The following is a 25,934-nucleotide window of genomic DNA, read 5'->3' as shown; positions in this document are numbered from 1 at the left end:
AGCAGATGCTGGGAGCAAATCCGGTAATTTCCAGGAGCTTCGAGCTTATCAATTCCATTTCTCAAAATCAACATCGCATCAAAATCTGTCACCGACAAGTCAAGGCCTTGAACCTCACATTTATCGTGCATTCTACAATGCATACACCACTATGCATGCTCTAGATAGGCAACTCAATGTTAGAATAGGAGACCTTGATCCAGTGGATTACGGATTTACCCTCGAGAATGGCCATCTTTTGCCATCAACATCATGGAAAACCCTCGAGCCATGTTGGTCCCTGGTGTGTCATTGTGGCAAATGCGCTCGTGTAACGTGCCCTTGTCGAGAAGCTTCGGTAAAATGTTCTGTGTTCTGCAAGTGCCAGAAGACTGAAAACTGTAAAAATCCTTACAACTGAGATGAAACATTACACTCTGATATGCACCGAAATTACAACTTTGAGGTAAATAATCATTGATTTAGAGTCATTTCAAGTACTAGGGCATTGCCCGTACTATATCTATATCTAAAATTATATCCCCCCCCCTCTATTTACATGAAATGGTTTGGTCCAAAGCGAACGGCTTCCGGAGTTTGGTAAAGAAATCGCCATCGCGTGCACAAACGCGCAGGAAAGCGAATGAATCGCAAATTCGTTTTTATTAGTTTTAAAACATAGTGTAACGCCAACATAGCGCCAACATAGTTTGCAAACGTGAAATAAATGAATACGCTCTCAAATGTGCCGTCCGAGGCAGCGTGTGTTCGGCACGTTCGGCACACGCGATAACTCGCTGCTCGCTGATTGGTTGAATCGTTTTTTGGACATAGCTCGGTAAGTACTTGTCCGATTAATATGAAACCTTGAAAAGGCACATCCTCGGGTCCCCAGCAATATACCTGGCAAGTTAAAAGTATATCGGACCCGTGGTTGTCGAGAAACAGCGGTCACAGACAAACAAACGTACAAACGTACAAACAGAGATTACTGGAATTATAGATAGACAAGTATAGCCGTTAGGTTTTGGTGGCCATTTTGGACGCCATTGTGGATTTTTAGGTTACATGATAATTCAACCAAATGAACCACTGTATTATTATACTCTTATCATTGGATTTTAAAAAACCACCTTTAGAGGCCATTTTGTCCCCGCAAGCGGGGGTTGGCCTTTTTCGGGAACTGTGGTTGTTGTTGTTTTTCGGTCCCCTTTTTGAAGCAATGTTTTACGGCCGGATGCCCTTCCTGACGCCAACCCTTTTTGCCGCCTTTAACGACAAGCAGGAAATTACCAGTGAACTGGTACTCAATTTGCCGACCTCGGAAGGATGGACAGGCTGAGTCAACCCCCCTGGCGTTAATTCAGCGATTGACCGGGATTTGAACCCAGGATCCTAGGATCCTAAGCCGGCACCCTAGCCGCTAGCCCAACACCAGGGATTCCTTGGCCTTAAATGCATGAGTATAACCACAAACATCAAGCGTCTATGTGTTTTGATGACTGATATATGGACAACTGCGATTTTGAATGGCGGCCATTTTGAAATTCAAGATGGCTTCCCCAAACAAAGGAGCCAATGTAATTGTTATTGGTCTTATTGAGTTCCTTGACGCTGAAAACATAGGTTTTAGGCACCGATATCATGTCTCTATGAGTCTCACAGACCAAAACATGGTCAAAAGTAATACTTATGGTGGCCATTTTGGAAAGCGCCCTCTGTAGCAAAATCTATACAGATTTGGGCTTGTCACCCACATTTTTTTGAAAGGTCTTGGTATGTACAACAATAAAATCATGCGTGACTTTGTACTTTTGCGATGGCCACGAACTCCCCCCTAGAGCCAGGAGTATATGTCATGGCTTTCTCAGACACCAGATCTGAATCCAATCGAGCATTTTTGGGATATTCTGGAATGATGCCTGAGACGGCGCTTCCACCTCCATCAAACAGGTGTGAGTTGATTGACCTTCTCATGGAAGAATGGTGCCGCATCCTTCCTGCAGAATTTCAAACGCTGGCGGACTCTATGCCACAGCACATACAGGCTTTACTGGCCACGCGTGGTAGCCGAACACCCTATGAAGTGACTTTACATTGGTGTTTACTTTTTTTTTTTGTCCACTACCTGTACATATTAGAGACAGATATTAAACAAATCAACAAAGAACACAAATGAAATACATAAATGGACAATTAAATGAACAGTTGCAGGGGTGACTATTTAAGACTTTGTATTTTTAATCAATGACAGTCGGGTGAAAACAGACAGACAGCAGCGAAAACATAAAAAACATAGGGGCAATACCCCTGGCGCTCACCTGGTAGAATAAACAGTATACTGCACTGACTAAAGGTATTTTAAACCAATTTCAATGGTTGTTAGAAGACAGGGCAGCATGTAGAATCATACTAACATAATCATAAGACTTTAAATAAACAGAAAAATACCTATTTTGGCGGGCAACCCCTCCCCTCTACTCTCTCCCAACCCTGTATACCTCCTCAGACCCCAATTTTTCTAATGCCTTGAACAAACATTGGTACATCACGGGTGATGAAGGTTGTGTTGAAATTTCATCAAAATTGCCTGTGTAGTTTCTGAGAAGAAAGCAAATACCTATTTTGGGGGGAAACCCCTCCCTCTCCCAACCCCATATACACTATATGACCAAAAGTATGAGGACACCCCTCCTAATTAGTGGAATTGGCTGTTTCAGCCACACCTATTGCTGACAGGTGTATATATAATCATGCACACAGCCATGCAATCTCCATAGACAAACATTGGCAGTAAAATGGGCCGTACTGAAGAGCTCAGTGACTCTGAATGTGGCACCGTCATAGGATGCCACCTTTCCCACAAGTAAGTTCGTCAAATTTCTGCCCTTCTCGAGCTGCACCGGTCAACGGTAAGTGCTGTTATTGTGAAGTGGAAACGTCTAAGAGCAACAACAGCTCTCAGCCACTAAGTGGTGGGACACACAAGCTCACAGAATGGGACCGCCGAGTGCTGAAGCGCGTCGCACATAAAAATCGTCTGTCCTCAGTTGCAACACTCACTCCTGAGTTCCAAACTGCCTCTGGAAGCAACGTCAGCACAACAACTGTTCATCAGGAGCTTCATGAAATTGGTTTTCATGGCTGAGCAGCCGCACACAAGCCTAAGATCACCATGTGCAATGCCAAGCGTCGGCTGGAGTGGTGTAAAGCTTGCCGCCATTGGACTTTGGAGCAGTGGAAATGCGTTCTCTGGCAGTCTGACGGATGAATCTGGGTTTGGCGGATGCCAGGAGAACGCTACCTGCCCAAATGCATAGTGCCAACTGTAAAGTTTGGTGGAGGAGGAATAATGGTCTGGGCTGTTTTTCATGGTTTGGGCTAGGCCCCTTCATTCCAATGAAGGGAAATCTTAACGCTACAGCATACAATGACATTCTAGATGATTGTGTGCTTCCAACTTTGTGGCAACAGTTTGGGGAAGGCCCTTTCCTGTTTCAGCATGACAATGGCCCCGTGCACGAAGTGAGGTCCATACAGAAATGATTTGTCGAGATCGGTGTGGAAGAACTTGACTGGCCTGCACAGAGCCAAAGCCTCAACCACATCGAACACCTTTGGGATGAATTGGAACCCCGACCGAGCCAGGCCTAATCGCCCAACATCAGTGCCTGACCTCACTTATGCTCTCGCGGTTGAATGGAAGCAAATCTCCGCAGCAATGTTCGAATATCTATTGGAATGCTTTCCCAGAAGAGTGGAGACTGTTATAGCAGCAAAGGACTCCATATTAATGCCCATGATTTTGGAATGAGATGTTTGATGTTTGGGGGTCCACATCGTTTTGGTCATGTCGTGTATCTCCACAGACCCCAATTTTTTTAATGCTGTGAACAAACTTTAGCACAGCACTGGTGGTGAAGGTTTTGGCCAGGTTTCATCAAAATTGTGTGTGTAGTTTCAGAGAAGAAAGCAAGTACCTATTTTGGGGGGTTTAACCTGGACCCACTTTGACCCTCCATAGATCTCCTTAGACTTTGATTTTCTTCGTGCCGTGGACGAACTTCGATACATCATTGGTGATGAAGGTTGTGGTCAAGTTTCATCAAAGCAGTGTGTGTAATTTCAGAGGAAAAAGCAAATTCTTATTTTGGGGGGTCAAACCTGGATCCACTTTGACCCTGGTAAACCCCCTTCGATTCCGATTTTTAATTTTTTATTATTTTTTATTTATGCTATGAACAAATTTTAGTCACAACACTAAAAATATCATTTCTGCCAAATTTGGTCTTGATCCCTTCAGCGGTTTCGGAGAAGAAGTTGCAAGTGTTTACGGACAGACTGACCGACTGACCGACTGACCGACTGACCGACTGACCGACTGACCGACTGACCGACTGACCGACTGACCGACTGACCGACTGACCGACTGACCGACTGACCGACTGACCGACTGACCGACCGACTGACCGACCGACTGACGGACGACGCGCCATCCCATAAGCTCCCCTGAACTTTCTTACAGGTGAGCTAAAAACTGTCCACCATCCATGGCAGAGGTGTAAAATTGGGGAACTTGGACAATTCCACTTGCGTTCCACATCGAGTTATAGGCCGAAAAATATGACACTTGTTTACAAGCTTTATTTTATGACTGAGACAACCTGATTACAGTTGTAAATCTGGCTCTGCTTCACCGTAAAGCAATCTCTACAGTAGTGTATAAAGTGGAAGGTCACATGGTTGGCTTTGTTTTGAAATGTATAAGTTTGTGCGATTATCATTAGATTTTTATTTTTTATAAATTATCATCTAAATGGGGGTAAAGGCACTGTTTTTGTCATGAAGTGGATTCGTCACTTCTCCCAGCCATTTTTATACTGTGAATAGACAAACTTTCTATATTTGTATTGTTTCAGTGTAAGGGGCTGGCTGTTCTGTTTTTGAGGTGTGTTCGTTTGTCGCTACATTCATGTACATTAAGCCCTATGTTTGACAACCTGAGCCTGATCACTCTGAAGGGTACAGGTTAAAAACATGGTGCAGGTCATGGCCGCCTATTAGTACACGATCCCGAACTCGATGGTAATGCATTGAGAGGCTGATCCATCAGGGGGTGTAAAATGTCGGGGTAGCTGCACTGCTATGGGCATGCATGGGTGGTGGCCCTTGCATCTACTTCCGGTTGCTTTCCCGAGGCCATCGGGGTGCTTCTGCTACTGCTTGGGATTTCTTTGGGCTCTTTATGTCTCTCATTGTGGCTTTTACATGACATGTACATTACATTGGTGAACTAATGATCCTTTTTTTTCTTCTTTTTTCCCCTCTTCTTTCTTCCTCTGTATATTGGAATACTGACTATTCAATTTAATGAAACTCGGTCTCAACCTGCATTTTGAGTCCTGCCACCAAGGGTACCCAAGTCTACGTCGCTAAATATCTCCTATGCTAATATTAGGGGGCTTCGTGGCAATTTCTCTGCCATCCAATCCTTCTTGAAACTGAATTATCCGGATCTGCTTGCTCTTTGTGAAACTCGTCTCCACGTTGAGGTGTTATCTGAATATTTTGCAGTGCCTGGCCTTATCCTCAATTGGCTTGATTTTTCACCTTCACACGGTTTGTGTTTTTATGCAAAGGCCTCTCTACCACTTGCCCGTGAGGTCTCCCTCGAGGATACGACACAAGAGTTTGTGCTTCCGCCTACCACTTTTGCATTCCACTGCCTACCTATATATTTTTTGTATTGTTCTCCATCATCCTCCAATTGTGCTATTTTTGATACTATCACTGATGTAAGGGGCTGGTTGTTCTGTTTTTGAGGTGTGTTCGTTTGTCGAGGGTCTACATAGTCTGTTGGGAGTCCCCTTTTACCGCGCTATTGATATGGCGCTGTCTTGACCTCCAACTGCCGATATGGTCTTTGGAGACTTTAATGTTCATCACAATGAATGGTTAGTCCCCTCTCAAAGCAAAGATGCTCCTGGTGTTGATGCATTGAAGTGTGCCGTGGTGCATGACCTTACTCAGATCATCTCAACTCAGAATCAAATTCCTGATTGAGTTACTGATAACAGGTATCTTCTTGTTCTGTTTTTGTGTTCAAATCCTGGGAATTGTACTGCAAAAATTCTCCCCTCTCTAGGAAATTTTGATCATGTCAACGTTGAAGTTCAGGTTTCTTGTTTTTCACAATCAACTGTTTTTCATTATGTCCATCAAAGGCTGACTGGGATGCCTTGCGTTCTTTTCTTGCCGATGTTCACTGGAACTCAATCCTTTGTCACAACCCATCTGAAGGTGCCATGGAAGTTACTGAGTGGATCCGTGTTGGTATGACCATCTTTATCCCTTCTTGGACCTACCAAGTGAAACCACACTCTCGAGAAGCCATGGTTCACTCCGACTTGTTCTGCTGCTATCGCCCATCTCGATCACTTTTTCAAACATTATCATGGTGTTGGCACGACTGAGGCACATCATTTGTTTCACCTTTGAGCAACCACTGTAAACGAGTATTAGAGAATGCTAAGTGACAGTATGCAGAATCTGTTTGTGATTCTATCTCAAACTAGAACGCCACTCAGTAGAGCGCATACTCCCACCGTGGGTGGCCGCTGCTGAGCCCTATCTTCCAATGGTAAAAAATCCTTCAAAAAATTCCTGGATCCGGAATAATATCCTGAGCTTCACCAAAAACTAATCAATTTTTCCTTATCCCAAGGGCAATCATCCCACCAACTTTCATCCAAATCCGTTCAGAACTTTTCCAGATATCTTGTTCACAAACACACACGCACACGCACACACACACACGCACACGCACACACACACACGCACACACACACACACACACACACACGCACACACACACACGCACACACACGCGGACACACACACACGCGGACACACACACACACTGACACACACACACACACACACACACACACACACACACACACGGACGGACACGATCGAATGCATTACTCCCTGGCGGGAGTAATAAACAGCAAAGTTCTGTTTTGGAGATTTTTGGAGAATTGCTAACAGCATTCTCAACCATAATCGATCATCAATTTCTGTCCTCTTCAATGGCCCTGAAGTACTTACTTCTATTGATAAAGCCAATCTCTATGCTGAGCATTTTGCTGCAAACTCCACACTTGAAGACCACGGACATCCATTGCCTTTGTTTTTCCCGTCTTGACACCAGGCTTTCCACTATCATCAGCACACCCAGGAAAGTTGCTAAGATTATTCAAAGGCTTGATATTTCAAAATCTACTGGACCAGACAGAATCCCTGCAATTGCTTTGAATATGTGTTCACAGGAACTGTCTTCTGTTCTCTCAAAACTGCATTTCTTGTGTCTGTCAAAGAATGTGTTTCCACTTGGCTGGAAGCAGGCTTCGGTGGTCCCTGTCTTTAAAGGCTCCAGTGAGAAATCTGATCCTGCTAACTATCGACCAATTAGCCTTCCACCCATTAATCAGCAAAGTGTTTGAATCCTTGATAAAACAACAACTCATGACTCAACTGGAAACCCCCAAACTCTTAACTGATGTCCAGAATGGCTTTCGACAGTCAAGGTCTACTGGTGATGTTCTATCCCTAATCACTGAACATGTGAATAGGGTTTTGGATCATCGTGGTGAAGCCAGGGTTGTTGCTCTCGACATCTAGAAGGCTTTTGTCAAAGTGTGGCACAAGGGCCTCATCCATAAGCTAAAATCATGTGGCATTCCTGTAAAATTGCTCGATACAATCTCTGACTTCCTTGCAAATCGTCCAATCGCTGTGGTGCATGATGGACAGTCGACCCCTGTCCATAATACGAATGCTTGTGTTCCTCAGGGCTCTGTGTTGGGTCCAATATTTTTCTTGGTGCACATCAATGATCTGCTTGATTGTATTATTTCTCAATTAAGCATTTACATAGATGACTCAACACTGTACACTACCTACCCAGGAACCTTGTCTCCTATCCGTGACCATGCGAGTACCACTCTCAATCAGGATCGAGAGAGTGTGATAAACTGGGGAAAAGACCGGCTTTTTACTTTCAACCAAAAAAGACCCACTTATTGTCTGTCTCGTTCAAGATCACCTTGTTTTCCGACCCTGTCTATAGATTCTTCACCTTTACAGGAACTGTTAAACTGCAGGAACTCTTGTTGAAGTGGATATCTCTCTGGCCATTCTCAGAGAGCCTCCTCAGCGTCGACGAGTCTGGCATTTCACTCAGGCCGACTGGCATGTTCTTCAAGAAGCCATCAATCATCTGGACTGGTCTCACATTTCTACTGCCTCTGACATAAACTCTTTCTGGGAATTCTTCCAAAGTAAACTGCTCTCTCTCATGCACAGATTTATCCCATCTCGTCTTCAGTTGTCTTACCCTTCCTCCCGTCCATGGTACACTGAATCTTGTGGTGAGGCAGTTGCCCTGAAACAACTTGCCTTTGCCTCTTGGAAGGCTAATCCAACTGAAGGCAATCTCAGTTCCTTTCTCAAAGCTCAGAACAAGTTTGTGTCTACCCTCAGTAGAGCCAGGAAGCACTATCTCTCTACTCTCAAGACTGAACTCTCAAACCTGTCTCCTTCCTCCAAATCCTGGTGGCATCTGGTCAAATCTGTTTCTGGTGTTTGTTCGCCCTCCATCCCCTCCCTTACCTCAAACGGCTACACAGCCGACACCGCATGTGACAAAGCCAAATGCCTCAACTCTGTGTTTGCCTCAAAATCTTGTGTCCCAAACCCATCTCTCTCTGTTCCCACCTTACCCAGTCGAACCCAGCTGCTCCTGGACTCTGTGTCCTTCTCTCCTGTCAAGGTGGAGAAGTTTGTCAAACCTCGACTCTGATTCTGCAACTGGACCAGACGGCATCAGCCCACGGGTCCTAAAATCCTGCTCTGCCGCTCTTTCACATCCACTCTCTGTTCTCTTCACCCTCTCTTTTGCTCAAGGTCATTTGCCATCAGCTTGGAAATCAGCCAACTTTACCGCTTTACACAAGAAAGGTGCAAAAACAGATCCTTGCAACTACAGACCAATCAACCTGCTCCCAATCATCAGCAAGGTCATGGAATCGCTCATCGCTTCTGACATCAAATCCTTCCTCTTCTCCAATGGCTTGATCTCAGATCATCAATTTGGATTCAGACCAGGTCATTCCACTCTGGACATACTGCTTCTGCTGTCTCAACAATGGATGGAGGTCCTCAATGCCAAACAGGAAATCAGAGCTGTCTCCCTTGACATATCTCGTGCCTTCAATTTGGTCTGGCACCCCGCTCTGCTCACCAAACTCTCCTCCTATGGTATCCATGGAAATCTCCATGCTTGGGTTGCAGACTTCCTTTCTGGTCGCAGTCAACGTGTAGCCCTGAATGGAATTCTCTCTTCTCCCCTTCCTGTTCAGGCTGGAGTTCCTCAAGCCAGTGTTCTGGGCCCTGTGCTTTTTCTGGTCTTCATTAATGATCTCTCCATCTCTCTGGAAAATCCTCTATCTCTTTGCTGATGACTCCACTCTCTGCCGGTCCATATTCCAACCCTCAGATCGGCAGGCTGCAGCCTCTTCACTCTCTGCAAACCTGGACGATATCACAAACTGGTCAAACAAGTGGAACATGTCTTTCAATCCTGACAAATCTCACACTCTCACTTTGTCTCTCTGAAAAGTCCGTCTGGACAACCCTCCCATCTAATTTCTGAACAATCCTCTTGAAGAAGTTCTGTCACTCAAGCTTTTGGGTCTCACTATCTGCCATGATCTTTCCTGGAAAAATCACATTACCAAGCTGGTCTCCAAAGCCAGTCGCTGACTTGCGAAGTCCTTCCTTGGCACACCTGAGCTCCTCACCACATACAAAGCTTTCATCCGCTGCGCAATGGAATACTCTCGCCTCTGGGCTGGTGCTCCTGCCTCACACCTAGCTCATCTTCACACTGTTGAAACCAAAGCTTTCAGAATCATTGGAATCTCCCGTGATGAAGCTGATTCTGAGGGCCTTTCACTTACTCACCGCAGGCAGGTTGGTGGTCTTTCCGTCTTCTACCGACTCCTCTCCGGCCTTGCTCCCCCTGTTCTGTCTGTGCTCTGTCCCCCAAATATTCCTGCAGGATGCACAAGATCTGCCAGCAACCCTCTACTGGTGAAACTGCCAAAAATCAAGACTCTCTGCTCACCTTCACTCCTTCATTCCTCTTTTCGCCCACCTCTGGAACAAACTCCCACACTCTTCAATGCCTCTTCTCCCTCCAGGTCTTGAAAACAGCTGTTCACCACCATCTCTTGTCTTCCCCCATCCAAAACCTTGATCTTTTCTACCCCCGTTAAAACACCCCAAATCCGCCTCTTTAAATCCCCAACTTCTTTCCTGAAATTCCTCGAAGTGTTCATTTGCGCTTTATACCGTGTACCCTTCCCTCCTCCCCCAGTCCTCCCCTTTCCACAGATCGACTGACGTCCCTGTTCTCTTCTCTTCTGTTGTGCTTGTGTGCTTCCCTCTCCCCCTCTTGTCTCCTGCTCACTTAATTGCATGTTTTATGTGTCTGTGCATATTTTCATGCTCAATGTGTTTGCTCTTACACGAGCCTCGATTCTGTATACAAAAAAAAAAAAAAAAAATGCCTATTATCCGTCTGTTTGGATTGGATATCAGCACAAATCTCAGCTGGGAAAAGTACATCTCTGGTATTGCTAAAAGAGCCTCCCGGCACCTTGGCTGCTTATGTCGTTGTTGGTGATACCTTTCGCTATGCTCCATCTATACGAAGTCACTATACGTCCTGTTATGGAGTATCATTGCCATATTTGGGCTGGTGCCCCAGCCGTCACCTATCTCTTCTTGACAGAATCCAGCGACATCCTGCCATTCTGGTGGAACAGGAGTTGGCATCATCCCTGGAACCTCTCAGTGCACCGCTCTGTTGCCTCCTTGAGCTTTTTCTATAGATATTACAATGGAATGTGCTCAGGTTTTTTTCACAGGTTGTTCCACCTGAGCATACTTTCAGTCGCCTTACACATTTGGCAGTTTCTTCCCATTCATACACTCTATCTGTCCCAAGGAGTGAGACTATGAGGTATTCTTCTCATTTTTTTCCCCCCTGCACTGTACCACTGGAACAGTTTACCTGCATCCTGCTTTCCCCTCTATCCCAACCAACTTAAATTCAAGAGCAATGTCAATAAATTCCTCCTTTTGGTCTAATATATATACACTTTCCTGTGTGTAGCATGCACCTCGAGTGGCCTTAAAGGCTTTGTGGCGGGGCGATATCTCATTAAAAAACAAGACCGAAAGTCTAAGCAGCGTAGCCGGGCTTGTAAAATATTATAAACCACAAACACATATAATTAGGTTTTTAAACAGTCGCTAATGCTGTTTATAACATTAAACAAAGACATTTGGAGGAATCCCTACATCCGTGAGGTAAGTTTTACTTGCAGAACTGAAGGAAGATCTACTGTGATCTATATACCCCACAAGGATTGGGTTATAAACATGCTCAAAAAAACCGAGGCAAATTCCTTTTTTCTGCGGTTGTTAGTTTCATACACCGCTTCAATCCATCAACTTTGTATTCACGACATTGGGATTAAAGTGTTATGGTCATATTTACTATATTATTATGACTATTACGAAAACGATACTACTAAAACGATACACTACTGTATTAAGAAACCTGGGCTTAATTTGTCCGAAATGGCCCGAAGGTGAGGCATGAAGCCTTTAGGCCTCTACATACCGTTTTGTTGGAAGAGACGTAACGCTGATGCTTTCGATATTTGATGGTCATTTTAATAATCGGTTTGTTTGTGTTTCACACTGAATGAAAAACGTAAAGGTAGAGCATGGCGATTGTTCGACGATATGTTCAGCCTGAACGAAATTGGAATTAAAATGCTGGTGTGGAGAGTCAGCTGCCGTATCGCCGTTATGACATCAGACGGAATCACATCACCCTGTCATGTGACCAGATCCTCAGCTCTGATTGGAATACGTTTGAGGGGACATGCAGACAGACAAACACTGTTCTAGACGGCTTTGCCCTATGGGCTACGCCATAAAAACTATGAGGCTGTTCTTACCCCTGCCACCAAATGTGAACAAAGGTCATGTTTTCACATGTGTGTCTGTGAGTATGATATCTCAAAAAGGTTGTGGACAAATTCAGAAGAAATTTGGTGGACAGGTTGGTGTGTGACAAGGACGCATTGATTAGATTTTGGTGAAGATCCGGATTCATACACTAGAAATTTTAAAGTGATTCTTCGCCATTGAGCGATGGGGCCAAAAACGATACATAGCACAATATCTCAATAAAAATTTGTGGACGGATTCAGACTACACTCAGTGGACAGTTTGGGTGTTTGATGAGGAAGAATTGATTCAATTTTGGTGAAGATCCGAATCCGGATTTGAGAATTTTAAGTGATTATTCACCCATTGAATGATAGGGCTAAAAACGATATATAGCACAATGTCTCAAAGTTATGGATGGATTCAGACGAAACTTGGTGAACAGGTTGGGTGCGTGGCAAGAACAGGCCGATTTGATTTTGGTTCTAGTCCGGATACAGATCCGGCCTATCAGTGGGATACAAACCGTAAACTGTTCAGCGTGGCGGAGGTATGTGCTCTCCTGAGTGCCGTTCTGGTTCTGACACTTTTCTCATTAATGATAATGTGGTTCACGTTATATTTACCATCTATTTCCTCTTCATTTTCAAACAGCATAATTTTACACAAAAGATTTTGTTTACTAAGGCATAGTGGAATACTTAATATTTAAGTAAAATATCTATCTAGCAACAACAAAAAAAGGAAAATATCTATCTTGCAAAAAGTATCGATCAGCCTTATGTCACATTGGGAAGAGGATTTAAGTAAGTAAAATAACGAGGCTACCATATTGTTATATGCATATTTGTATGCAGAAAAATGAATTTTTAATATTTCTCTTTTTTATTTTCCCCTCCTTGAATCATCACTTGACGCGTCTTGTGTTTGTGCCAATGCCAATTTTTTTTCCTTTTTTTTGCGTTTTTCTTTCACAGATTGGGAGGAGGAACATGTTTCCAGCCCAAACATTCTTCGGCTTATCTATCAAGGACGGTTCTTGCATGGAAATGTCACATTGGCAGGTAGTTATATGTTTTTTTTTGTTGTTGTTGTTGTTAAGAAGCACCATTTAAAAGAGAGGGGGGGGGGGGGGGGGAGAGAGTTGTCAATGCTGAAATTTAACCTACGCATCTCAATTTTCTCAGTATTTTGAGGTTTTATATATATATACAACATATAATTTTTTTTTAATTCACATAGTTGTGGCTGTGAAAGAGCTAGTACACTGAACAGATTAGGACATAACGGACAAAACCAGGACACGAACATAACAGAAGGGATGCACACAAAAGGAGTGGTCAGTAGAGTGGGGGAAACACCAACAGCAGAGTTGAAGACCAAGATAAAGGGAAATTTGGACAAACAATGGGTGTGGGGAGGAATGTGGGAGCAGAAGATGATGCAAGGGGTGGACAAGATGCATACAGAAGGAAACTCCAAGGAGGGAAAACTGGAAATTGAGAAGGAGGGATGGTGGGTGGTTAACGAGGGTAGAAAATGTCCAAGTTTTGGATTGGGGACGATCTGAGATGATGGTGAACAGCTATCTTGAAGACTTGGAGAGAATGAGATTGAAGGGGTATATATGGAAGTTGTTTCTACATGTGGAAAAATAGAGGAACAAATGAGTGGAGGTTAGCAGTGATTTTGGATTTAGGCAGTTTATCTCGGAAGGGGATGCTGGTGGGCCACGTGCATCCTGCAGATACATGGGGGATGGGGAGGGAGGACAGAGCCGAGAACGAGCAGAGGGTGCACGAGCAGAACGACCTGTCTTTGATGACGACGTGACGGCTCTGCAGACTCAGATTCATCGCGGGGGTGTCCAATAATCTTAAAGGCCTTGGTTTCCATGGCGTTAAGCTGAGCAAGATGTGAGGCAGGGGAACCCACCCAGAGGGGAGAGCAGTACTCTATCAAGCTGCGAATGAAGGCCTTATAGGTGGATATGAGTTCAGGTGTGCCAAGGAAGGACATTGTATGATGGAGGATGCCCATTTGGCACCTGGCTTTGGAGGCCAGCTTGGAAATGTGGTTTTCCCAGGAAAGATCATCGCAGATAGTGAGACCCAAAAGCTTGAGTGACAGAACTTCTTCAAGAGGATTGTTCAGAAATTAGATGGGAGGGTTGTCCAGACGGTCTTTTCAGAGACAAAGTGAGAGTGTGAGATTTGTCAGGATTGAAAGACATGTTCCACTTGTTTGACCAGTTTGTGATATTGTCCAGGTTTGCAGAGAGTGAAGAGGCTGCAGCCTGCCGATCTGAGGGTTGGGATATGGAGCGACAGAGAGTGGAGTCATCAGCAAAGAGATAGAGAGGATTTTCCAGAGAGTCGGAGAGATCATTGATGAAGACCAGAAAAAGCACAGGGCCCAGAACACTGCCTTGGAGAACTCCAGCCTGAACAGGAAGGGGAAGAGGAGAGAATTCCATTCAGGGCCACACGTTGACTGCGACCAGAAAGGAAGTCTGCAAGCCATGCGTGAAGGTTTCCATGATACCATACAAGGAGAGCTTGGTGAGCAGGGCGGGGTGCCAGACCATATCGAAGGCACGAGATGTGTCAAGGGAGACTGCTCTGATTTCCTGTTTGGCATTGAGGACCTCCATCCATTGTTGAGACAGCAGAAGCAGTATGTCCATAGTAGAATGACCTGGTCTGAATCCAAATTGATGATCCGAGATCAAGCCATTGGAGAAGAGGAAGGATTTGATGTCAGAAGCGATGTTCGATTGGTCTGTAGTTGCAAGGATCTGTTTTTGCACCTTTCTTGGTGCAAAAGACCACCTACCTGCCTGCGGTGAGAGAGAGAAAGCCCCTCAGAATCGGTTTCATCACAGGAGATTCCAATGATTCTCAATGCTTTGGTTTCAACTGCGTGAAGCCGAGCTCGATGTGAGGCAGGAGCATCAGCCCAGAGGCGAGAGCAGTATTCCATTGAGCTGCGGATGAAAGCTTTGTATGTGGTGAGGAGCTCAGAAGTGCCCAGAAAGGATTTCACACGACGGAGGATGCCCAGTCGGCGACTGGCTTTGGAGGCCAGCTTAGAAATGTGGTTTGCCCAAGAAAGATCATGGCTGATACCAGGAGTTTGAATGACTTTACTTTCTCAAGAGGATTGTTGAGAAAGTAGATTGGAGGGTTTGCCAAATGTCCTTTCTAGGCTATGAGCCAATGGGGATGGTTGGTATCAATCGGAGTGAGCAAGGCTTATTTTGATGATTTAGCAAGGACAGTGGAGATGGAAACTACGTAATAGCAGTGTGGTAGCTTTTTCTTTCTCTGTGTTATCACCCCATATACAACCCTACCGCTAAAGTCGACGTTTTCCAGGTTTTTCACCAACAATGTATTGGGACATTTTTAGTTTATGGTGTATAAAGAATGTATACAATTATTTTCACCAAAAGTTTGTATCTTGTTGGCAAGGATATGAAACTGCCACCTTGCCATGATTGTTTAAGCAAGCATGCACAATAGGCTAACTATCAAGCTGCCGTCTCGAAGACGAGTCTGCAGAAGAACCCAGAGGCACCTCATCCCATCGGGAGAGGATGGTGCTGGATGACCCAGGATAGACATGTAAAGCTGCCAGTAGACTGGATGGACGGATAACCCGCACCACAAGCTGTACTGGAGCCTACTGGCTTGTACTTGTGCCAAAAGCTGCAAGCTTCCCGTGTGTGTATGCATGGCCAGTGGCCTCAAATGCATGGACATGTGCAAACTCGGTACCTGTGACAATCGGCGAACATCTGTCGAGAGTGACGACAGTTCTGCCAAAGATGAGCATGTAACGATGAGGATGATGACTTCTGAGCCATTCCTTCAAGTATATCTGGAACAATTGGCATGACTGTGCTCCACCCATAATATATAATTTATCGGTTGAGTTCACTAGAACCTCTGACTTGCACACCTTGACATGTCTGGTCAATTATTGTGTTGAATGGATATATTTCTGTACGGACAGATAATAAGTTCTGAAATCAGGACAAACGTCACTTTTACATGTGCGTAATTTGTAACCATGCAATCGATGCTTCTACAAGAAGGTGTAAATGGAGTATGTATCCACTGCACATCTTTAAATACATTCAAAGGAGTTTGTGTGTTATTTACCTTTTGCAATATTATTCCCTGGCACAAATTAATAAAATAATAATCACAAGTGTGAGTTATTTACACGTAGTGTGGATATACACAAATTGATTGTCATTTTGTGGAAATATCCCGGTCACAGCACCAATGTAGCATAATAGAGGTTGGAATTACCACATTACCACAACTAGTCCAAAGAGTCATTGGGTCACCAAACTTTTAATGATTTTAAATCAATATTGCCAAGAGCGCTGCATTCCAATTGCAGTCGCAAAATTAGCAAGAATCCTAATTTGAGGGTCCGTGTATAAAATGGGGCACATACTTGTCAACCAATGTCAGATAACATTGCAAATGGTATCAAAATGTTGGGAAAGGGCTCCTGGGACAAGTTATCGATGAATGATGCTATTTGGGTCATTTGAATTATTAAATGTGAAACTATATGATTGAAAAAACTTCATTTTGAGCGGCTTTGGGTGCTTATTTCTATCATGTTTGAAAGTTCGTTGTGGCCATTATATTTATCAGTGGTGCATCATTTTTATTCCATTTTTTGAGGAATTTAATATCTTTACCAACAAGATACACAACTTTGGTGAAAATACTTGTATACATTCTTTATACACCATAAACTAACAATGACCCGATGCGTTTTGGGTGAAAAATATGGCAATTGTCGATGTTGAGGTTAGGGTTGTATTTGGGGTGATAACAGAGAAGGATTTTTTTTTCATGTATTTCCCATCTCTTGGGATACTGGCCTTGCTAAAAATCACAATTAGCCTTGCTCCCTCTGACTGATACCGATGACAAAAATTTTGGAGAGAGAGAGATGGTGAGAGATATGTCAGGATTGAAATACATATTCCAAGTTTTTGACCAGATTGGGATTTCATTTTTCCAGGTCTGAGAGAGGGAATAGGCTGTTCCCTCCCCGCCTTTCTGAAGGATTAGGGATTTCACAGCAGAGAGTGGAGTCGTCAACAAATAGATGGAGGATTTTACAGAGAGTCAGAGAGATCATTGATGAAAATCAGCAATAGGACTGTGCCCAGAAAACTGCCTTGGGGCACTCCAGCCTTAACACGGAGAGGGGGTGAAGGAATTCCATTGAGAGCCACACATTGACTATGAGAGTAGAGGAAGTCGGTAAGCCATTTATGGAGCTGGCCTTTGATGCCATAGGCAGAGAGCTTGGAGATTAAGGCAGGATACCAGACTGTATCAAAAGCACGAGATATCTCCAGAAAGATGGCACTGATCTCATGTCTGACATTGAGGGCCTCCATCCATTGTTCGGTGAGTCGAAGCAGCATGTCCCAAGGTGGAGTGACCTGGTCTGAAACCAAATTGGTGATCTGAAATGAAATTGTTGGAGAAAAGGAAGGGTTTCATGTCAACTGCGATGTTAGATTCCTGATGAGTGGAAGTAAGCTAGCTGATAGGTCTGTCGTTAAGGGGTTTAGTATTTGCATCTCTTTATGTTATGCAGTGTTGTTGGCAAAGGTATCGGCTGATAGAGTAGCTAAATGACGAACGGAAGCAGGTTTGTAGACGACCATCGACAACAATATGAGTCCAGGGCTCAGTTGGCTTTGGCTGGCAGTACCTTGTGTGGGCCCCTTATCCAGGGTAACAGATCCCCACTGCCTTGTGAGGGGAAGCCTCTTTAGGCTAAGGCTATGAGAAGGACACTCAGATATCAAACCGCACCTGTAGGTCAGCCTGGGCAATGCTACATTGTGGATAAATGTGCCCATGAAAGTTAGTGGTGGCACCGCATTGCAGTCGACATCACTGTGCAGTATCTGCAGACAGCTCTGTCCACTTAGCACATCAAGGGCAGCCGTCATCATACCGAAGACCTGGCCAGTCTGCTGCACCAATGTTTATCAAACTTCACGTTGCGTTTACTGCATCTGCCGCCAACTATGTTCATAGGAATAAAGAGTGGGGGAGGGATAGCACACACTTCTATCACTTTAATCACTTCTCTGTGCAGGTTTTTCCCTTCAATGGCACCAGCTCACCTGCTCACCACCCCACCTGCTCACCATCCATTTTTACCTGTACAGCCATCCCACAATGCGCAATACTTAGTGGGCACGCAAACAAAGGGAAGATTCATCAAAAGTGACGACTCACCCCATCGTCATCATGGACAACCAAAGGATAAGGGTGTTTGAAGGGGCGGTGGAGGGATGGACATACACAAGGAGGAAAGAAAGAATGCTTTAGCTCTTTTGAGAATAGCCACATGGCATGCTAGCTTGGTGATATGACCTTCCAACAAAATGTAATGGCAAATACTGAGGCGAAGGAGATCAAAGGACACATCTTCCAGTGGCTGATTAGACAAGTGATTTGATAGTTTGGTTGCTGATCCTTGCAGAGAGACATTGAGAGAATGTGACTTACCAGCATTGAACTTCATGTTCCAAGTGACGAATTACCCTCGCCAGAGGAGAGGCTATTGCATTTGAGTCCATTTGTTTGTTACTTGGCAAAAAAAAAAAAAAAAAAAATTACGAGTATGTTGATCACTCCGGTTTGTGTTTGTTGCCTCCGCCATACAAAGGTGGATGGAGGTTATGTTTTCAGCCCTGTCTGTTTGTGAACAAAATATGTCAAAGTTGTGGACGATTTGGACGAAATTTGGCAGAGAGGTAGGTAGTGTATGCGAGAAGGATGAAATGATTAGATTTTGGTGAAGAGCCGGATTCGGATCCAGCTACTACAATTAAGTGATTCTTCACCATTGGGAGATGGGGCCAAAAACAATATATAGCAGGATATCTCAAAAGGTTTTGGACGAAATTTGTTGGGGAGGTTGGGTGTGTGACAAGGATTAATCGATTCAATTTTGGTGAAGATCTGATTATGGATTCGGACACGAGAATTATTTAACTTTTAAGTGATTCTTCACCATTGAGAGATCGGGCAAAAAGCGATATATAACATGATATTAAAAAAAGTTATGGACGAGTTATGACTAAACTAGGTGGTTCAGTTGGTTAGGTGACAAGAACAAGACGATTAGATTTTGGTTCAGGCCCGAATCCAGATCCGGCCCATCAGTGGGATACAAAACATAAACTGTTCAGCCTGGCGGAGGTATGCTCACTACCGAGTGCCGTTCTAGTTTGTGTGTGTTTGTTTCTGTCCGCTCACTTATACTTGCCTACAGGTCACAATTTTTAACCGATCTTTACGAAATTTCACCAAATGGTACAGTTTGTGGTCTGACAAAATCCTATATATTTTTGAGGTCAAAAGGTCAACATCGGCCAAAAGGTCAACAACCTTTTCAAATTTCTAAAATCCTCTATTTTCATCCTAATGACTTCAAATTTGAATAAGATTTTCATATCAGCTAACTGGATTCAACCACCAACTATTTTTCAGATCAACATCGGCAAAAAGGTACAACATAGGCTAAAGGTCAACCACTTTTTTTTAATTTCTAAAATCCTCAATTTTCATCCAATCGACTTCAAATTTGAATCTGATTTATATATCATCGAACTGCATTCAACCACCAACTATTTTGGAGATCAACATAGACCGAAAGGTCAACACCCTTCTCAAATTTCTAAAATCCTCAATTTTCATCCGATTGACTTGAAATTTGAATCGGATTAACATATCAGCGAACTGAATTCAATGACCAACTATTTTTGAGATCAACATTGGTCACAAGGTCAACATAGGCCTAAGATCAACCACTTTTCCAAAATTTCGAGAATCCTCAAGTTCCATCCAATTGACTTGAAATCTGAATAGGATTTGCATATCGGCTTACTGAAACGAACCACCAACTATTTTTGAGATTGACATAGGCCAAAAGGTCAACATGGGCCAGATTTCTAAAATTGACAATTTTCATCCAATTAACTTAATTTGAAGAAGATTTGCATATCAGGTCACATAATTCAACCACCAATTATTTGTGGTCTAAAGGATGCTCTTCCGAGTGCCATTCTATTTTGTTCGCTTTTGCCAAATGTTGCTCTGAGTGATTTTTCGTCTGTCTGTCTGTTTGTTTGTCCTCACAGAATATTTTCAATACTAGTGGCGTCACCCGTGGGAATCCTATGGGCATGGACGTGTGTGACATTTGGACATCTTGATTTAGATGCTGCACATTAAATTTTACAAAATGGTTACTAGCAATTCATCAGATCCAGAAATGGTGTAATGAACACAATTTATTTATTTCACATAATATGTGACCCCTCACTCCTCTCCACCTGACACTCTCCTCTCTCCACCCTCACGCCTCTCCAATCCCACTCCTCACACCCCTCTCCAATACCTCACACCCCTCTCCAATCCCTCACTCCTCTCCAATTCCTCACACTCCCCTCCAATCGCTCCTCTCTCCTCTCCAATCGCTCCTCACTCTCCTCTTCAATCGCTCCTCACTCTCCTCTGCAATCGCTCCTCACTCTTCACTCCAATCGGCCCTCACTCCCCAACCCCTAGCTCCTCGCTCTCCAACCCCTAGCTCCTCGCTCTCCAATCCCTCACACCTCGCTCTCCAACCCCTCGCTCCTCGCTCTCCAACCCCTTGCTCCTCACTCTCCAACTCCTCGCTCCTCACTCTCCAACTCCTCGCTCCTCACTGTCCGACTCCCTGCTCCTCACTCTCCAACCCCTCACCCCTCGCTCTCCAACCGCTCGCTCCTCGCTCTCCAACCCCTAGCTCCTCACTCTCCAACACCTAGCTCCTCGCTCTCCAACCGCTCGCTCCTCGCTCTCCAACCTCTCGCTCCACGCTCTCCAACCCCTCGCTTCTCGCTCTCCAACCCCTCGCTCCTCGCTCTCCAACCCCTCGCTCCTCGCTCTCCAACCCCTCGCTCTCCAATCCCTCGCTCTCCAACCCCTAGCTCCTCGCTCTCCAACCCCTCGCTCCTCGCTCTCCAATCCCTAGCTCCTCGCTCTCCAACCCCTCGCTCCTCGCTCTCCAACCCCTCGCTCCTCACTCTCCAACTCCTCGATCTCCAACCCCTAGCTCCTCGCTCTCCAAACCCTCGCTCCTCGCTCTCCAACCCCTTGCTCCTCGCTCTCCAACCCCTTGCTCCTCGCTCTCCAACCCCTTGCTCCTCGCTCTCCAACCCCTTGCTCCTCGCTCTCCAACCCCTCGCTCCTTGCTCTCCAACCCCTAGCTCCTCGCTCTCCAACTTCTTGATCTCCAACCCCTAGCTCCTCGCTCTCCAACCCCTCGCACTCCAACCCCTAGCTCCTCGCTCTCCAACCCCTAGCTCTTCGCTCTCCAACCCCTAGCTCTTCGCTCTCCAACCCCTAGCTCTTCGCTCTCCAACCCCTAGCTCCTCGCTCTCCAACCCCTAGCTCCTCGCTCTCCAACCCCTCGCTCCTCGCTCTTCAACCCCTCGCTCCTCGCTCTTCAACCCCTCACTCTCCAACTGCTCGCTCCTCACTCTCCAACTCCTCGCTCCTCGTTCTCCAACCCCTAGCTCCTCGCTCTCCAACCCCTCGCTCCTCGCTCTCCAACCCCTCGCTCCTCGCTCTCCAAGCCCTCGCTCCTCGCTCTCCAAGCCCTCGCTCCTCACTCTCCAACCCCTTGCTCCTCTCTCCAACCCCTCGCTCCTTGCTCTCCAACCCCTAGCTCCTCGCTCTCCAGCTCCTCGCTCTCCAACCCCTCGCTCCTCACTCTCCAACCCCTCGCTCCTCGCTCTCCAACCCCTCGCTTCTCGCTCTCCAGCTCCTCGCTCTCCAACCCCTCACCCCTCACTCTCCAACTCCTCGCTCCCCACTCTCCAACCCCTCGCTCCTCACTCTCCAACCCCTTGCTCCTCACTCTCCAACCCCTCGCTTCTCACTCTCCAACCCTTCGCTCTTCACTCCAACCCCTCGCTCTTCACTCTCCAACTCCTCGCTCCTCTCCCGTCTCATTCATTTTGGAAATGGAAGTTTCCACGCAACGCATGAATTGTCACGATCCTCAAGAGGAAGTGTCTCGTAATCATCAAATGGCAAGTAAATTATATTGTGAAAATTAAAGATTTCAAATAAACCTATTTAAAGTGTATGCGTACATAACTAATAAAAAAAAAACGAAGAAATATCTCTCGGTAATTTTCTGAAACATATTTTAGTTTTTACTTCCGGATAATAATGTTGAATGACAAAAGAACAAAGAAATATAAGTCGTTTTGTGACGACTGTCATCAAAAGTAAAAGTAATATATCTTGACGGAAAAGAAAAAGCGAATTTTTAATATATGTTGACATCTTCCCCGACTGTTATTTTAGGTAGTGTATTTTCGTGTATCATCGTGGCAGAAGGTGAAGAAGAAAGTGAAGATTGATGAAATGCAGTTTGGATTTATGCCAGGAAGAGGAACGACAGACGCGCTCTTTATTGTGAGGCAGTTGCAGGAGAAGTACATGGAGAAGAGGAAGAAGTTGTTTCTTGGGTTTGTTGATCTGGAGAAAGCATTCGATAGGGTTCCACATGAAGTAGTGACATGGGCATTGAGGAAGTTAGGAGTGGAGGAATGGTTGATCAGAGTAGTGATGGCAATGTACAAAAGAGCGAGGGACGGGAACAGTGGTGAGTTTGAGGTGAAGGTGGGAGTGCATCAGTGTTCGGTACTAAGTCCACTACTATTTGTAGCTGTGATGGAGGTGCTGGCTCGGAATGTAAAGGAGGGTTTACCGTGGGAGTTGTTGTATGCAGATGATCTGGTGTTGATTGCAGAAAGTATGGATGGACTGAAGGAGAAGATGAACAAGTGGAAGGAATGTATTGAGACGAAAGGTCTGAAGGTGAATATCGGAAAAACAAAGGTGATGGCAAGTGGTAAAGCATGTGGTGAGGTGGAAAGAACTGGGAAGTGGCCATGTGCTATGTGCAGGAAGGGTGTCGGAGTGAACTCAATTCAATGTACAATGTGCGCTGAGTGGGTTCATCAAAAATGTAGTGGTTTGAGAGGGTCATTAACCAGTGTGGCAACTACATTCAAGTGTCAGGTGTGCACAGAGGGAGCTGCAGATGGAGGAAATGTTGAGTTGGATCTTGGGGATGGCATGAAGCTGGAAGGTGTGAAAACATTTTGTTACCTAGGAGACATGCTGAATGGAGAAGGTGGATCAGATTCGGCAACGGTTGCTCGAGTGAGATGTGCATGGAAGAAGTTTCGGGAACTGAGTGGCGTGCTGACGAGGAGGGGAGTGTCATTGAAGCTGAAGGGAAAGGTGTATGCTGCATGTGTGAGAAGTGTTATGATTTATGGGAGCGAGACATGGGTAATGAACGTAGAGCAGCAACGAAGGCTGGAAAGGGTTGAAATGTGAATGGTTCGGTGGATGTGTGGAGTATCATTGAGAGAGAGGAAGCCAAATGATGAATTGCAAAAGATTATGGAAATAGAGCCTGTGATGCATCCTGTGAAGAGAAACAGGTTGAGATGGTTTGGTCATGTGTTGAGGAAGGATGAAAGTGACTGGTTGAGAAGAGTGATGGAAATGAATGTGGAAGAAAGTAGAGGACGGGGAAGACCGAGAAAGACTTGGCTAAAGATGGTCGAAGAAGAAATGCGGGCAAGGGGGTTAACAAGGGGAGATGCAGAAAATAGGGCAAAATGGAGAAGATTGTCATGGGGACCGCAAGGCTAACCCCCGCTCTTGCAGGGAAAATGGCCTTTAAAATGCCTGTTGTTTGTTGTTCTATCGTGGCGCAATTTTTAAAAATATATCTCTGCATTTTCCCGTGTGTGCGTGAATGTCCTCAATTATTTGTGACACCGAGTCTAAAACCATCGATAAAAATTAAATCAGATGGTGAATTCGAGATAAAATCGTGAGGGTGACTCAATGAATGGGCTTTATTTTACAGGCCTTTGGGAATTCATTTCGTTCCATAAACGGAAACTTTCATGGGATTCTCTTCCCGTTTTTTTTCAACCGAGTCTAAAACTATGTTAGCGACTGTTAAAAATGAAATGATATATCGAATTAGAGTTTAAATAAACCTGTGTGAGAGAGAAAGACAGCACGGGCCTAACTAAACAGGCCTCAAAGCTATTCGAGTTAATAAAATGGTGGATATTTGTTTTCATGAAGCCTCTCCAAGAATGGGTGGAGCTACTCTGTAAACGGAGTAAGCCACACCCCCGGACAGACAGACAGACAATCACCTTCGCCTATTATAATATGGATGATTACCCTGTGCTTGCGAAGCGAAATGCAGGGTTAGGCATTAGGGTGCATACGTGTCTGCATTTTAAAAATTCATTTTCTCGGCATCCGTTGGTCCGATTGACATGAAATTTTACCGTAGGAGCACCTCTGCCTGTAGATTTATTTGCTGATAATTATGACGTCATCGGTTACGTGGTGTGGACGCCATCTTGGAAAAAAGTTCACCTCTATATCTCCCCAACCGGTTCATGGAAAAAATTGAAACATGGCTCATTGTCAAGTGCACCCCATGGGGAATACGATATGGTAATGATGATGTCATTGGTGCCTCCATTATGACGTCATAATTCTACAAGTACAACGCTTGATCTGATCAGTATGAAAAAAAAAAATTCCTCCAAATGTTAGTCCGATGAACACAAACTTTTCAGAATATGAGCGGATCCTCCTGTAGAATTGTTCTGATAATTATGACGTCATTGGTCACGTGGTATAGGCGCCATCTTGGAAAAATCGAAAAAAGTTGCACCTCTATATCTCCAAAAACCACTCCATGGAAAAAATTGAAATATGGCTCAATGTCGAGCACTCCCCTTGGGGAATAAGATATGTTGATGTCATCAGTACCGTAATAATGAGGCAAGTGCATCGCTCGATTTGATCAGTATGAATTTTTTTCTCTGCAATTCTTGGACAGATTGACACGAAATTTTCACCATAGGAGCACCTCATCCTGTAGAATATTTTAATGATAATTATGACGTCATAGTTCAGTGGTAAAGGCGCCATCTTGCAAAAACCAAAAAACTTTGCCCCTCAAAATCTCCAATCCCGCTCCATGGAAAGAATTGAAACATGGCTCATTGTCAAGTACTCCCCATGGCGAATAAGATATGTTAATGATGACGTCATTGGTGCCTTCATTATGACGTCGTAAATTGACAGGGACAACGCTTAGTCTGATCATTTTGAAATTTATTGAAAGTGATCTACGCAACAATTATATTGGAGAATAGAAATTTGTCACGTGGTCTGGCAGCCCTATTGAATCAAAGAAAGAAAGAAAGAAAAAAACCCTTCAAAAACAAGAGTTCACTCGCACCAAGTTGACTGCACAGTGTAAGTATTCTATGAATGCCATCTAGTTTTCTCTGCAACCTACTCTGCATGGACTGAAGGAGAAGATGAACAAGTGGAAGGAATGTATGGAGACAAAAGGTCTGAAGGTGAATATCGGAAAGACGAAGGTGATGGGAAGTGGTAAAGCATGTGGTGAGGTGGAAATAACTGGGACGTGGCCGTGTGCTGTGTGCAGGAAGGGTGTCGGAGTGAACTCAATTCAATGTACAATGTGTGCTGAGTGGGTTCATCAAAAATGTTGTGGTTTGAGAGGGTCATTAACCAGTATGGCAGCTATATTCAAGTGTGAGGTGTGCACAGAGGGAGCTGCAGATGGAGGAAATGTTGAGTTGGATCTTGGGGACGGCATGAAGCTGGAAGGTGTGAAAACATTTTGCTACCTCGGAGACATGCTGAATGGAGAAGGTGGAT

The 25,934-nt window shown here is 44.7% G+C and overlaps 1 protein-coding gene across 1 annotated transcript in view; it reads left to right on the top strand.

Moving 5' to 3' along the window:
• The window catches only part of UBL3 (ubiquitin like 3), an 88,134-nt gene that overhangs the window by 49,202 nt on the left and 12,998 nt on the right, over window positions 1-25,934 (top strand). Inside the window, exon 3 of the mRNA XM_068116360.2 lies at window positions 13,047-13,133. Coding sequence (XP_067972461.1) covers window positions 13,047-13,133 — 87 coding nt within the window. The remainder of the gene's footprint in view (window positions 1-13,046; window positions 13,134-25,934) is intronic.

The sequence above is a fragment of the Myxine glutinosa genome, chromosome 1 (assembly GCF_964187855.1).
Source record: "Myxine glutinosa chromosome 1, kmMyxGlut1.1, whole genome shotgun sequence".
Taxonomy (NCBI): Eukaryota; Metazoa; Chordata; class Myxini; order Myxiniformes; family Myxinidae; genus Myxine; species Myxine glutinosa.
This window is presented reverse-complemented; position numbering and strand designations above follow the sequence as displayed.